Source organism: Amblyomma americanum, chromosome 4 (assembly GCF_052857255.1).
Source record: "Amblyomma americanum isolate KBUSLIRL-KWMA chromosome 4, ASM5285725v1, whole genome shotgun sequence".
In the NCBI taxonomy this organism is placed as follows: Eukaryota; Metazoa; Arthropoda; class Arachnida; order Ixodida; family Ixodidae; genus Amblyomma; species Amblyomma americanum.
The window spans coordinates 114785694-114797855 of record NC_135500.1 but is presented as its reverse complement, the minus strand read 5'-3'; the positions used below and the strand labels follow the sequence as shown (position 1 = coordinate 114797855).

Sequence of the window (12162 nt, the reverse complement as noted above, 5' to 3'; positions counted from 1 at the left end):
TGACCTGCTCATATCGAGTCAAGCCAACGCGCAGTCGCCGAATCTGCGTAGCACCGCCTATACCCGAAGGTTGTCTTGACCAGCTCCTGTCGGAGTCGCGTATTCTAGTCGTGCGCTAGACAATCCGTTCGTTTCAACAACCGTATGATGTGTTTAGTGGTAAAAGCAGGTTTCTGTTGCGTTAATTCCCGTGCAGCGCCGCGAGGCTTACGAAGCCGAAGAATAAACGAAAAAGAGTGAAATATGTAGGTGGTACTTTTCACTGCACTCTCTCGAGCCATGTTTAGTTCAGCAGTGAAGGCTAGCGGATGCTATATTTGTCTCGTAAGCTAACGGGGTAACTCCGAACAAGAAATTATCCCCATTTCCTGCTCCCTCGAGCCGTCCGCTTGCAGCAGGCACGCGTCAGCAGGCTTCGTCAGGCGGCTGGCCAGGGAGGGCCTTGAGGTACTCGTCGAACGTCTCCCGTATGGCGCGCACACGGTCCAGGGTCCTGGAGGCTCCGTTGCACGCGCCGTCGTAGTCGGCGAGGTCCACGCCGAAGACCACCCAGCCGTGCACGAGCTCGGGAAACGTCTCGCGAAGGGTGCACATCTGCGACAGCGGCAAGTTTAGTAGTAGCACGAGCGTTCACTGGCGGAAAAAAAGGATAATGTAGACGTATGGCGGCTGCTGCAACTGCCTCGCCCGGAGCCTGTACGGCGGCCGAAGGTAAATGAAAGAAAGATAAAAGAGTAGTTGCAGGCAATAAGAAAGGAGGCCAAGAAACTTAAAAGCCGAAAGAAAAGGGCTATATACAGTGTACACATAGATAGTTAGGTACATCACAGACATGCGCTGTGTCTGCGGGGCAGAAAGTTGCAAAGTGCCTTAGCAAGACCAACACCAAAGCGGAGGAATAGGCTGAAGAATACTGAGATGTGCACAGATCAAGCGCTGTGTTGTATTAACACTTGGTCATAATAATTTTTGTTCTCCCTTCCTATGCAAAACCCCTCATAGTAGCGGAGTATTCAGGGAAGCTACGCTGCGCAGTCCTCTCAATGGGCCGCGTGAAGTGATGTAAGTGCGAAAGTTTTGTTTCGTCTGGATGTATTCACCGGCAAGCGAGATGTTCAGAGACGACCACCGATCAGATGTAGACACGGAGCCTAGAAACAAGCATAAACTTCCGTGAGCCACGGCTTTTCTCAGTCCCCGAAGGTTTGCTACGCAGACAGATGCGTATCTGGCCGTTGATTCTTGTGTGCCGCAGCTTGCTGCGGAATTCATCTGTCCGCCTGAGGCTGCGCGCACCAAACTTCGTCCGCGCGCGCTTCTGCTAAGTTTCCACTCACGGTTCGCGGTGGATGCCAGGTGAGTCTAAGCTGAGGAAGCGCAGAGCCGTGCGTTTGTTTCACTGTGTTAGGAGTATAGCCCTATTTCGACGAAAAAGCCGCTCCGCATGTGTGTGTGTGCGTGTGTGCTAAGTCTCCAAATTCCGAAAGCACGCTCCAGGTACAAAAAGACGACATAAAGCCTGCATCCTGTATTCACCGTTATCATTGACCATCATTTAAAATTCGATCATGATGTATAGCTGAAACGTGCAAGAAAATTTCGTATGGCTTACGTGCACTAATTAAAGCCCGAAGCTATTTCCCAATCGAAACTTTATTATCCCTTTACTACGCATTCATCCACAGCCACTTAATCTACGGTATCTCATCTTGGGGAAACGCCTATCAGATTTATATCTGGCCATTAATAAAACTGCAAAAGCAAGCCATGCGCATCATAACCTGTACCCCTCGAATGTCACCCTCACGCATTTTGTTCACAGAGTTAAACGTTCTACCTATCTCGGCCCTTTATTTTTACAACATTGGTATCCGATTCTTTGAGATTCTTCATCATCAGTTCCCACTAAGCATATCTTCTCCCGGCACGATCATAAGCAACATCGTCACACGTTTTGCGCTAAGTAATAACTTTTTTACTTCCTAAGGTCAGAACTAATTACGGGAAACAATGCTTTCATTTTTTATCTATATCAATTTGGAATTCTTTGCAACTTAGACTCCAAACAAACTAATACGCTTTCTTTGTTCAAGGTCAAATTAAAGCTTTTACTTCTTAATAAGTGATTTTTTCCTTCTTTTTGGTTCTTGATCCTATGTATCAGGGCATCTGTGAGTGTTTTATTGTACATTCTCCTGCATTATATTGTTTGTATTTAAATATTTTGGTACTCATATTACACTATGCATCTATCTATTCATTCTCTGTGCCACTAATTAATGTGTTGTATATTTTCTATTTTGTTGCTTATTGAAATTTATTGTCATAAGAGGTCCCGTCTGCGGTCTTCTACCATGGGACCTCTCGCTGTATACGCTTGTAACTTTCTTTGGATTCAATAATAAACTTTCAACTTCAACCTTCCAACCCCCCACCTACATCCTCAGAGGTTTCCTCTCACCAGAAGCGCACGCAGCACCATCCATCCACCTACACATTGCTGGCGCTTCCTCCCTCCAGAAGACGACGAAGCACCGTAACAAGAAAGCGGCGGCGAAATGAAGCCTGCATCCACCATCCACTCATCTACACAATGCTAACGCTTCAATCTGCCAGAAGGCGATGCAACACCTAAACAACGGCTAAATCAGGCCTGCCTCCGCCATGCACCCAAATACACATTGCAGACGCTTCCATCCACCAAAAGGCGATGCAACACCTAAACGACGGCTAAATCAAGCCTGCCTCCGCCATCCACCCAAATACACATTGCAGACGCTTCCATCTACCAGAAGGCGATGCAACACCTAAACGACGGCTAAATCAAGCCTGCCTCCGCAATCCACCCAAATACACATTGCAGACGCTTCCATCCACCAGAAGGCAATGCAACACCTAAACGACGGCTAAATCAAGCCTGCCTCCGCCGTTCACCCAAATACACATTGTAGACGCTTCCATCCACCAGAAGGCGATGCAACACCTAAACGACGGCTAAATCAGGCCTGCCTCCGCCTTGCACCCAAATACACATTTCAGATGCTTCCATCCACCAGAAGGCGATGCAACACCTAAATGAAGGCTAAATCAAGCCTGCCTCCGCCATCCACCAAAATACGCATTGCAGACGCTTCCATCTACCAGAAGGCGATGCAACACCTAAATGAAGGCTAAATCAAGCCTGCCTCCGCCATCCACCAAAATACGCATTGCAGACGCTTCCAACCACCAGAAGGCGATGCAGCACCAAAACGAAAAAGCGACGGCGAAATCAATTCTGCATCCACCACCCACTCACCTACACACTGCTGACGCTTCCGCCCGCCAAAATGCGATGCAGCACCTAAACGAAAAAGCGACGATGAAATCAAGCCTGCATTGACCCACCTACACAATTCTGACACTTCCGTCCGCCAGAAGGCGATATAGCACCTAAACAGTAAATCGATGACGAAATCAAGCCTGCATCCACTATCGAGCCACCTACACACTGCTGACGCTTCCACCCAGCAGAAGCCGCTGCAGCACCTGAACAAAAAGCGACGGCGAAATCAGTCTTGCATCCGACATCCACTCACCTACATACTCCTAAGGCTTCTGCCCGCCAGAAGGCGACGCAGCACCTAAACGAAAAAGCGACGGCGAAATCAATTCTGCATCCATCATTCACCCACCTACACATTGCTGACGCTTCCGCCCACTAGAAGGCAATGCAGCGCCAAAACAAAAAAGCGACAGCGAAATGAAGCCTACGTCCACCATCCACCCACTTACACATTGCTGACACATCTTCACACCAGAATGTGTTGAGCACCTAAACGAAAAAGCGACGGCGAAATAAAGCCTGCATCCACCATCCAAAACCTACACGTTGTTTATGCTTCCGCCCACTAGAAGGCGATGCCGCACCAAAACGAAAAAGCGACGGCGAAATGACGCCTACGTCCACTATTCACCCACTTACACATTGCTGACACTTCCTCCCACCAGAATTTGTTGCAACATCTAAACGAAAATGCGACAGCGAAATCGCAGGACACAATGTCGCCGTACCTTGAAGTGGAAGGTCTCCTTCGTGTCGAACAGGTAAAGCCGTCCCATCGTTGGTGAGTAGAAGCGGCCAATTATTGTGTTGTTTCCGTACTTGACGTCGAGCGGGTAGTTGCTTTTACTACAAACCTGCACATAGCAAAAAGAAAACAAGATATGATGGCTAATGGCAGCACTCAAACATTTTTCATGCATTAATAACCTTTGGCCCACGTTACATGTTAACAGCCACAATCCGCTTTGTGCGGACGCATCTGAGGACGCCAGTGGCTGAATGTGGTGTACAAGTTAACAGAGGGCCGCTATACACTGTGACCACTCCGAGATAACCCCCAAAATTACAATTTTTGTAAGCCAGTACAAAGGCAGTAGACTAGCACTCTTTAAGAAGATAACTCGCTCTATGGGCTTAACCGATCTGTCGGCGTATGACCATGTTGTTATTGCATATGCATATGGGGGATGTTCACGATTGAAAGCCAACAAAAGTCCTAAGTTCGTGGTTGTTGTGTTGGGTTTTACGGCGCATAAGCAACTAAGGCTATCAATCCCCAAAACAGGGTTATCAACGTCTATCCGCTGCATAAAAGACCACAAGTCTTCAGTGAGATACAGGCTCTTTAAAACATTCCAAGCTTTGAGAAACCTAATGACTCGCGACCAATCTACAATTTCCTATTCTCCTAAGAGCAAGCTTGGGTGGAAAAGAACGGGTTGTAAAATCTTGTTAAAGCATTTTTTATTGGTTAGCCATGTTTAGTGCAAGCAGAATTCACATATGGTTAGCTTTGCTCAAGTGTACGCATACTTCTGGTGGAAATTTTCCTTCTTTCAGTAGCAGAAGTTCTGTGCAAGGTGTGTATGTCCAACCAGTCAGCCGTTGCACTGTGCATTACAGAAATGAGCTTTTGACGACGGTCTTCGCAATAGTGTTGTTGGGATACGGGACAGGGCCGAAGTACAGCCGCTTCTTTTACTACTATACTGCTTACTAGCGCCTATGGTTATCTTGTGTCCTTTCTCGTCTGCGCTCCTTTGACGAAGACTCTCTACGCAACAAAAAGCATCGATGCATATTTCACAGCAAAAGCGCTCCCTTCGATGGTAGTGTTTGCTAGTAGTCCACGTGTGGTGCCTACTGCACAAAAAGCACGCAATGTGCACTTGTCTATTTCAATTCGCGCAGCACCAGCGCAAGCATGCATATGCACCTCTTTCACGGAGACTTCGATGGCGCCACTGTCGCAGGCCGCTCCCTCACGGGTCCTCTCGGGCACCTCGTAAGCCAGCACCGACACGGAGAGCGTCAGTGCTACGGCGCTGAGACGGTGCAAGTACTCCTCCCCTGCCGCGTGGTGGGCCACGTCCAACTGCAGCAGCGAAAATGGTCGAGCACACAACCAAGGTCGAACACATGCACACTGTTCGAGCCGGTTCCTTTCGCGAAGCTAACTTACTATCAGTATGCGCGAACGAATGGAAAGGCGGTGGGAAGATTGATGTGTTGTACTGACGGCACGCTGTTGTCGGTGTGCAAAATACTGCAAAAACCTGTCTCTCTCTCTCTTTCTCTCTGTGTGCGTGCGTGCGTGCGTGTGTGTGTGTGTGTGCGTGCGTGTGTGTGTGTGTGTGTGTGTTCGCGTGCGTGCGTGCGTGTGTGTGCGTGCGTGTGTGTGTGTGTGCGTGTGTGTGCGTGCGTGCGCGTGTGCGTGTGCGTGTGCGTGTGCGTGTGCGTGTGTGTGTGTGTGTGTGTGTGTGTGTGTGTGTGTGTGTGTGTGTGTGTGTGTGTGTGTGTGTGTGTGTGTGTGTGTGTGTGTGTGTGTGTGTGTGTGTGTGTGTGTGTGTGTGTGTGTGTGTGTGTGTGTGTGTGTGTGTGTGTGTGTGTGTGTGTGTGTGTGTGTGAGCACTCAATAGTACCCTTAAATGTTGCCGTGTCCTCATGAAACCTGGCCGGTGGCGGTTAACTTAATGATTAGTCGCACGAGGCTGTTCAGGAGCAGCAACCTATATCGCACATGTCCCACCGGTGGCAGCACCTGCCATCGCAGGGCAGTGGCGCATCGCTTAACCGCTGCACCACTGCGCCAGAAGTGGTTTGAGGACTCCCAGGGACCTATGAATGTTAAGTAGAGAAAGACCAATTCTGCATAAGTGGGCATTACTCCGTTAGCTATCGCGTCATATCCTTGAGGCGGAGCGCTTACCGTGCTACGGAGGTGACTGTCTTCACTAATTTAGAGCGCAGATCAGAAGGGGTGCGGCGCGCGGCGACTGCGTTCACAAAGTGAGCTGGCGGGCTGGCGCCTTCTCACGCGTAAAGAGTCTCTGCCGACTTTTTCACCTACGGAGCAATAAAAAGGAACGCACGCAGTAGGGAAGCGACACACTGTTATTAGACGATGGTACTTCAAGTGCTACATAAGTACAGTTTCTGTATAAAAAAAGATGTAATAGCTTTTGAAGAATGATTATATGGAAAAGCTAATACAACTTCCACCATGCTTCATGACATTCCCGCAGTCGCACATCGAACGCAGTGACGCCTTGTTATCCAAATCGAGGCTGATGTTTTAAGCTGCATTCATCAGTTCTTTTAAGTCTGGGTTCGCAGAAACCACATCTATTGCGCGTAATACAAAATAAATAACGATCGGACTAGTTTTCTTGATCTCTAGTCACAAGCTGCTTCCAAACGTATACAACTTGAGTACCAGGAGAATCAAAAACACATCAGACTGCTGCGCCTTCGATGACCATGCTTGGCAGCTGTTCTCTGCACTTTTATTTTTGTCAACGCCTTATGCAGCATAAAAACTTTCCCGCCACTAGCCATGCCTGCGTGCGAGAAGCTTGCAAAGCCTGTGCCTGGATTAGCTTATGCCAAATCTGTCATTCTCAGCAAGGTGCAATTTTATTAAAACAGGTGAGAAAAGAACGCTCGTAAAGCTCACGTACTGGTCAAAGAGTGTGTTAACGGAATAATTCTAAGCATAGCTTAGTTTGGGTCAGTTGAAACAGCATTCATTTTTCGGATTAGAGCCACGCTGCTCCCGCACCGTCAAAGCAGAGCCTATGCGTTACCGGCATCTGTTTTTTTTTTCCTCACAAAATTTTTAAGATGCGTTACATCCTCTCCTTACCTGCTAATATTGTTTATATGTATGTTTTGCATCCGTGTGCTGCTAATATTGTATAATTTTATTATTTTGGTTATGTAACAATGTAAATTCATTCCTGTTTGGGCCAAGCAGTGGCCTGCAGTATTCTGAAATAAATAAAATAATAAAATACATGCGTAGTGGTCCCATGAGCGCGTAGTTTACGAGCCAAATGATGCTTGTAAAAACGCAGTCTGCCCATTTACGCAACGAACACCTCAGATGATGTAGTCAGCAAGGCAGCGTACTGATTTATTTCGTCCTGCTTTTCTCCAAGGCTGCTAAATTTTCTAGCCTACAACAGTGTCGTGAAAAGAAAATGGCAGCTGTTCAGTTCCGTTACGCCCAAAAACAGTATCTGCATACTCGGCCAATACAGAGCAACAGGAGACTGGCGCTACACTTTTATGTTTTGTTGATTTTCTTTCTGTGAATGGTTCGTCCGGCGCGTTTTCTTAAACAGCTTGTGCACCACCTAACCCAACAACACATTTAACTGCAAACATCCACAATTCTGCACAAAACAATAAGTGAACCCTCACACTCCAATTGACCCGATTTAGCACTGGGCTGTGTTTGGTGTATACCAAAAAACGCAGATGAGTAAAAGACAAAAGCATTGAATGACCTCCACACGACCCGCGAATACAAGATCTATCTGCGAGTTAGCTAGCGTTCAAGTAGCTAGAGAATGACAGGAGCTCATAAGGGTCATCAGGCTTGGTGCCAAAAACTGGTATAAGAGCTGGTATATGATCATATCATCGTCAGCCTGTCTGCGGCCACTACAGTACAACGGCCTCTCCCGTATCTCTCCAATTAACGCTGTCCTGTGCCAGCCGTGGTCACCCGATCCCCGCACAGCTCTTGAAGGGACCTTGAAATGATTTTGATCGGCACATTGTAGTGCTACAGATCCGTAAAGGTGGTCTCTGCGGGTATTTGAGTCAAATTTGGAAGCTCTACGAGTACCCTATAGAGAAATAATTTTAAAAATCGCTGTCGCAGTAGCTCGCAACTGATTAGCGCGACAAACCTCACCGCGCATCCCCTTCCACGATGACGTCATTGCGCAGACGGGGTGAGTTTAAAGGCTGGCCTTCTGCCCACTGACGTCATCGGGGAAGGGGACGCGTGGTGAGGTGTGTCGCCATAATCGGTTGCGAGCTACTGCGACAAATATTTTTTAAATTATTTCTAAATTATAGAGTCCGCGCAGAGCTTTCAAATCTGGCTCGAATACCCACAATGGCCACCTCTAGAGATCTCTTGCACTAGAATAGCCCGATTGAAATCATTTCAGGGTCCCTTTAATCTCATCCTCCTACCTAACCTTCTGCCGGCCCCTGTTACGCTTGCCTTCGCTTGGAATCCATTCCGTTACCTCTAAGGACCATCAGTTATCTTAGGTTAACATTACAGGTCCAACTCATGCCCATTTCTTCCTCTTGATTTCCACTGTGATGTCATTAATTCGCGTTTGTTCCCTGACCCAATCTGGTCTTTTTCTGTCTCTTAATGTTATACCTATCATTTTCTATACCACAGCTAACAGCTAGCTGCACTGTCCTCAATGAAGTTGAGGACAGCCTCCACGTTTCAGCCCCATAGGTAAATAGGTACAACATTTACCGCATAGGTATAACATAGGTATAGCAGCTGTTATGTAGGTTTTTCTTGAGGGATATCAGAAAACTGCCAATCATAACCTAAGAGTACCTGCCTGGTATATCACGCAAGCTGAAATCCGTAGCAAGATTGAAATACAGCTCTTATTCCCGCTAGGCTCTATACTTAAAATGACTCCGTTCCCATCTCTCCTGTCCAACCTTCCCTTTCCCATACGCCAAACTGGAGCACTGCCTCAAGGAGTGTCCGGTGGCACTATTCACACCAATCCTCGCTAACCCCGATCCTGGAGTGCTTGGCTAGTGTTGACGCAAACGGAGCACTAGCTGTCCTAAGTGCTCCAAACAGTGGGGATTTTGAACTCTTCATATGTGTTTAGTGAAGCGATCAGGTTTACTCTTTATATGCCAGACTGTGAAATTCTTGAGGTTTAAATAATTACACGCATACGTCCAAACTTCTCCACGACGTCATGTTGCATAAATTATGTTAACTAACTAAATTATATAAATTATTTAACTAAGAGGCTTGCCGCCGTAGCTAATTAGAGGTCTTTGGCGTTCTGGCACTTAGCTTGAAGTCGCGGGTTGAATCGCGGCCGCAACTACCGCATTTCGATGAAAGCGAAATGCAGAAGCGTTTCCGCGCTGTGTGATTTGCGTGCACAATAAAAAGCATCAGGTGGTCCAAATCTCACGTAGATGTTTACCTCGAAGTTCTTCCCCTCCGAGGTCCCCTCACAGCCTACATGCAGCTTTGGGAGGTTAAACCACAGATCTAAAGGCTTACTTTGAACAATCGACGGGTTTTTGTGTGCGCTCGCTGCTGGACTAATATGACGGTAATGATTCCGTGAGAATGATTACAACCATCACTGTAATCAGTACAGTTAAGTCTACAGGGAAACAAAGGTACGCCATTGCTTTGGAGTAGCCCTCTAATGCACCTGTCTCACCCACGCAATGTCAGTAATTTTTTGACCAACTGTTCTCGCGCTTTGGGAGAAGCAGAGGCAAACGTTTTCGATCGCGCAGCGAAGACGCCTTGCTTCGGCGGGCACCACTCACGATGGCCGGCAGGTGGCTTCCCTCCAGTGCTCGCAGGGTGGTGGGCGGAACGACCACCTTTTCGCTGTCCTCGGACACCATCCAACACCCTCTAAATACTTTCTTCAGGCCTCTCCAGGCCCTCCTTTCCACACGCGCTACGTCACGCCAAGTGTCCGGTCAGGCTGCTCACCAAGCGCGGCTCCGCTCCGCTCGGTTGTCTCCCTCGATGTGCTCGCGCTTGCCCGGGCAAGCACAGACACGAACGCAGTCTTGCAGTGAGCGTCTAGCTGCTGCTTGAGTCTTTCAGCCTGGCGTTGGGTGCATTTCCGTTCGCTCCTCGCACGGCTGTGTCTGTTTCGTGTGGCCGTTTCTTGTGTGGCGTGCGTACCTGTGCTAGCGCACGAATGGGAAACTGATTGCCTGCCGTGTAGCGAGTGCAACTTCGTGAAACATGGGCCGGTGCTGTGTTCCCGGGTGCCGCGGGAACTACCAGAATGGTCCCAAAGTACGTGTTTATTGCTTCCCAAGAGACGAAGTACGAAGAAAAGCCTGGTTGCGAGCCATTCCACGGAAGGATTTCACACCTACAGAGCATTCGAGGGTAAGACTCTGAAATATTGCTTAATAGGCGCTGGTAATTATCTTAGTTGTGAGCTGTCGCTCCCGGAAAGGCATGCTGTCTTTGTAGGCAATGATATCACTTCTTACACTTATGTATGAATTGTCCAGGAAGCATTTAGTTCTGTGGATGTGCATAAGGCTTGTGTAAAAGCTGTGTAAATATGTAAAAGCTGTTCACTATTCAGACTCTTTTTACTTAGTGTTTTAGGCAATGGAGAGTCATGGCGAATGGCCTTGCTTCATTTTCTCGTGCAGGTGTGTGAACTGCACTTCCACGCAGGCGACTTCATTACGACGTTGTCACACCAAGATGAACTGACAGGGAAAATAATAGAGGTGAAGCGTGACAGGCTACAGTTGAAGATTGATGCTGCGCCTTCTGTTTTTCCAAACTGCCCAAAATACTTGTCCTCAACGCCTGGACGGAGTGAATCGCCAGAGACGAAAAAAGCAAGAAGGGAAAACGCTGCTTTGCAGGAGGCTATGAGGAAGTCACTTCAGTCTAATGAGCTTGAACAGAAAAGAAACAAAGTTTCATCTTACGAGGAGTTCAAATCTAAGTTGCCTGGAATCTGCAACACGAAATTCTGGACCGTTTCTGTCGATGAGCAGTGCGTTAGGTTCCTTCTCATCGAGAATGATCCTTCACCTAATGTGAAATGCGCCTTGGTAGTTCTCCCTGATCTGTCACTTTCTGTTTTCTTGAATGGAGTGAAGCTTCTGTCGCTTCCTTCAGGCAGGATTCTGCCAGCTCAAGTATGCGACACCTCCAGCCTGTCCTTGCTGCTAGAAGAACTCGAGATAGGCTTGCATAATATACCTGAGGTGACGAAAGAGTCGAAACATACTAAAGTATTGCAGTTTGTCGGTTCACTGCTTGCAGACCTCATTGAGGACAGTGATACGACGAAAGAACAGTCTTCTTTGCTGAAATTTCTGGTTGAGCAGATAGAGCTTCTCCTCGCGAAACAGCATGTGTATAGCGCAGAGCTGCTGGTATTCGCCAGTATTTTGAATTCAATTTCTCCTCACGCATATCACTTCACAAGAGCTGCATCAAGAATCATTCTGCCCCATCCTTCCACACTGCGCCGTGTTTGCTCAAATTACAAAGCTGACCCTCTTGTGGAGCAAAATCAACCGCACTGTCTCTCCTACATCCGAGAACGAGTCAAATCAATGAAAGACCACGAGAAGACAGTGACCCTGATGATCGATGAGATCCACATAAAACCATACTTCGACTACAAAGGGGGCACAATAGTAGGATCGTCGGTTCATTCAACGGAACCAGCAACAACAGCCCATGTGTTCATGGTACAATCACTCCTTTCTGCAAACAAGGACGTCATTCACATATTACCTGTGAGCAAACTGAGCGCAGAAATTTTGCACGAGCATGCTAAGAACATAATCATTAATGTTGAGAAAATGGGGCTCAAAATTATCGCTGTGATAACGGACAACAATGCTCTGAACCGCAAGATGATGTCGTTATTTGCTACAAGTCCTCAGGTGAGCATTGTCTATCCCCATCCAGCCGATAACGCTCGCCCTCTTTTCTACGTGGTCGATCCTGTGCATCTCTTGAAGTGCATTAGGAACAATTGGATTAACCAGAAAAACCCTGGAACATGCCTCTATTTCCCTGAAAT

At 47.6% G+C, this 12162-nt stretch overlaps 1 protein-coding gene across 1 annotated transcript; it reads right to left on the bottom strand.

Moving 5' to 3' along the window:
* Positions 1-258: 258 nt before the first annotated feature.
* LOC144129771 (uncharacterized) lies at positions 259-9985 on the bottom strand. Its single transcript, XM_077663846.1, has 4 exons — positions 9905-9985; positions 5262-5420; positions 4054-4179; positions 259-594 (listed from the first exon to the last, which is right to left on the bottom strand). The coding sequence occupies exons 1-4, from the start codon at positions 9983-9985 to the stop codon at positions 406-408; spliced, it is 555 nt and encodes a 184-aa protein (XP_077519972.1). The 3' UTR covers positions 259-405.
* Between the last annotated feature and the right edge of the window lie 2177 nt (positions 9986-12162).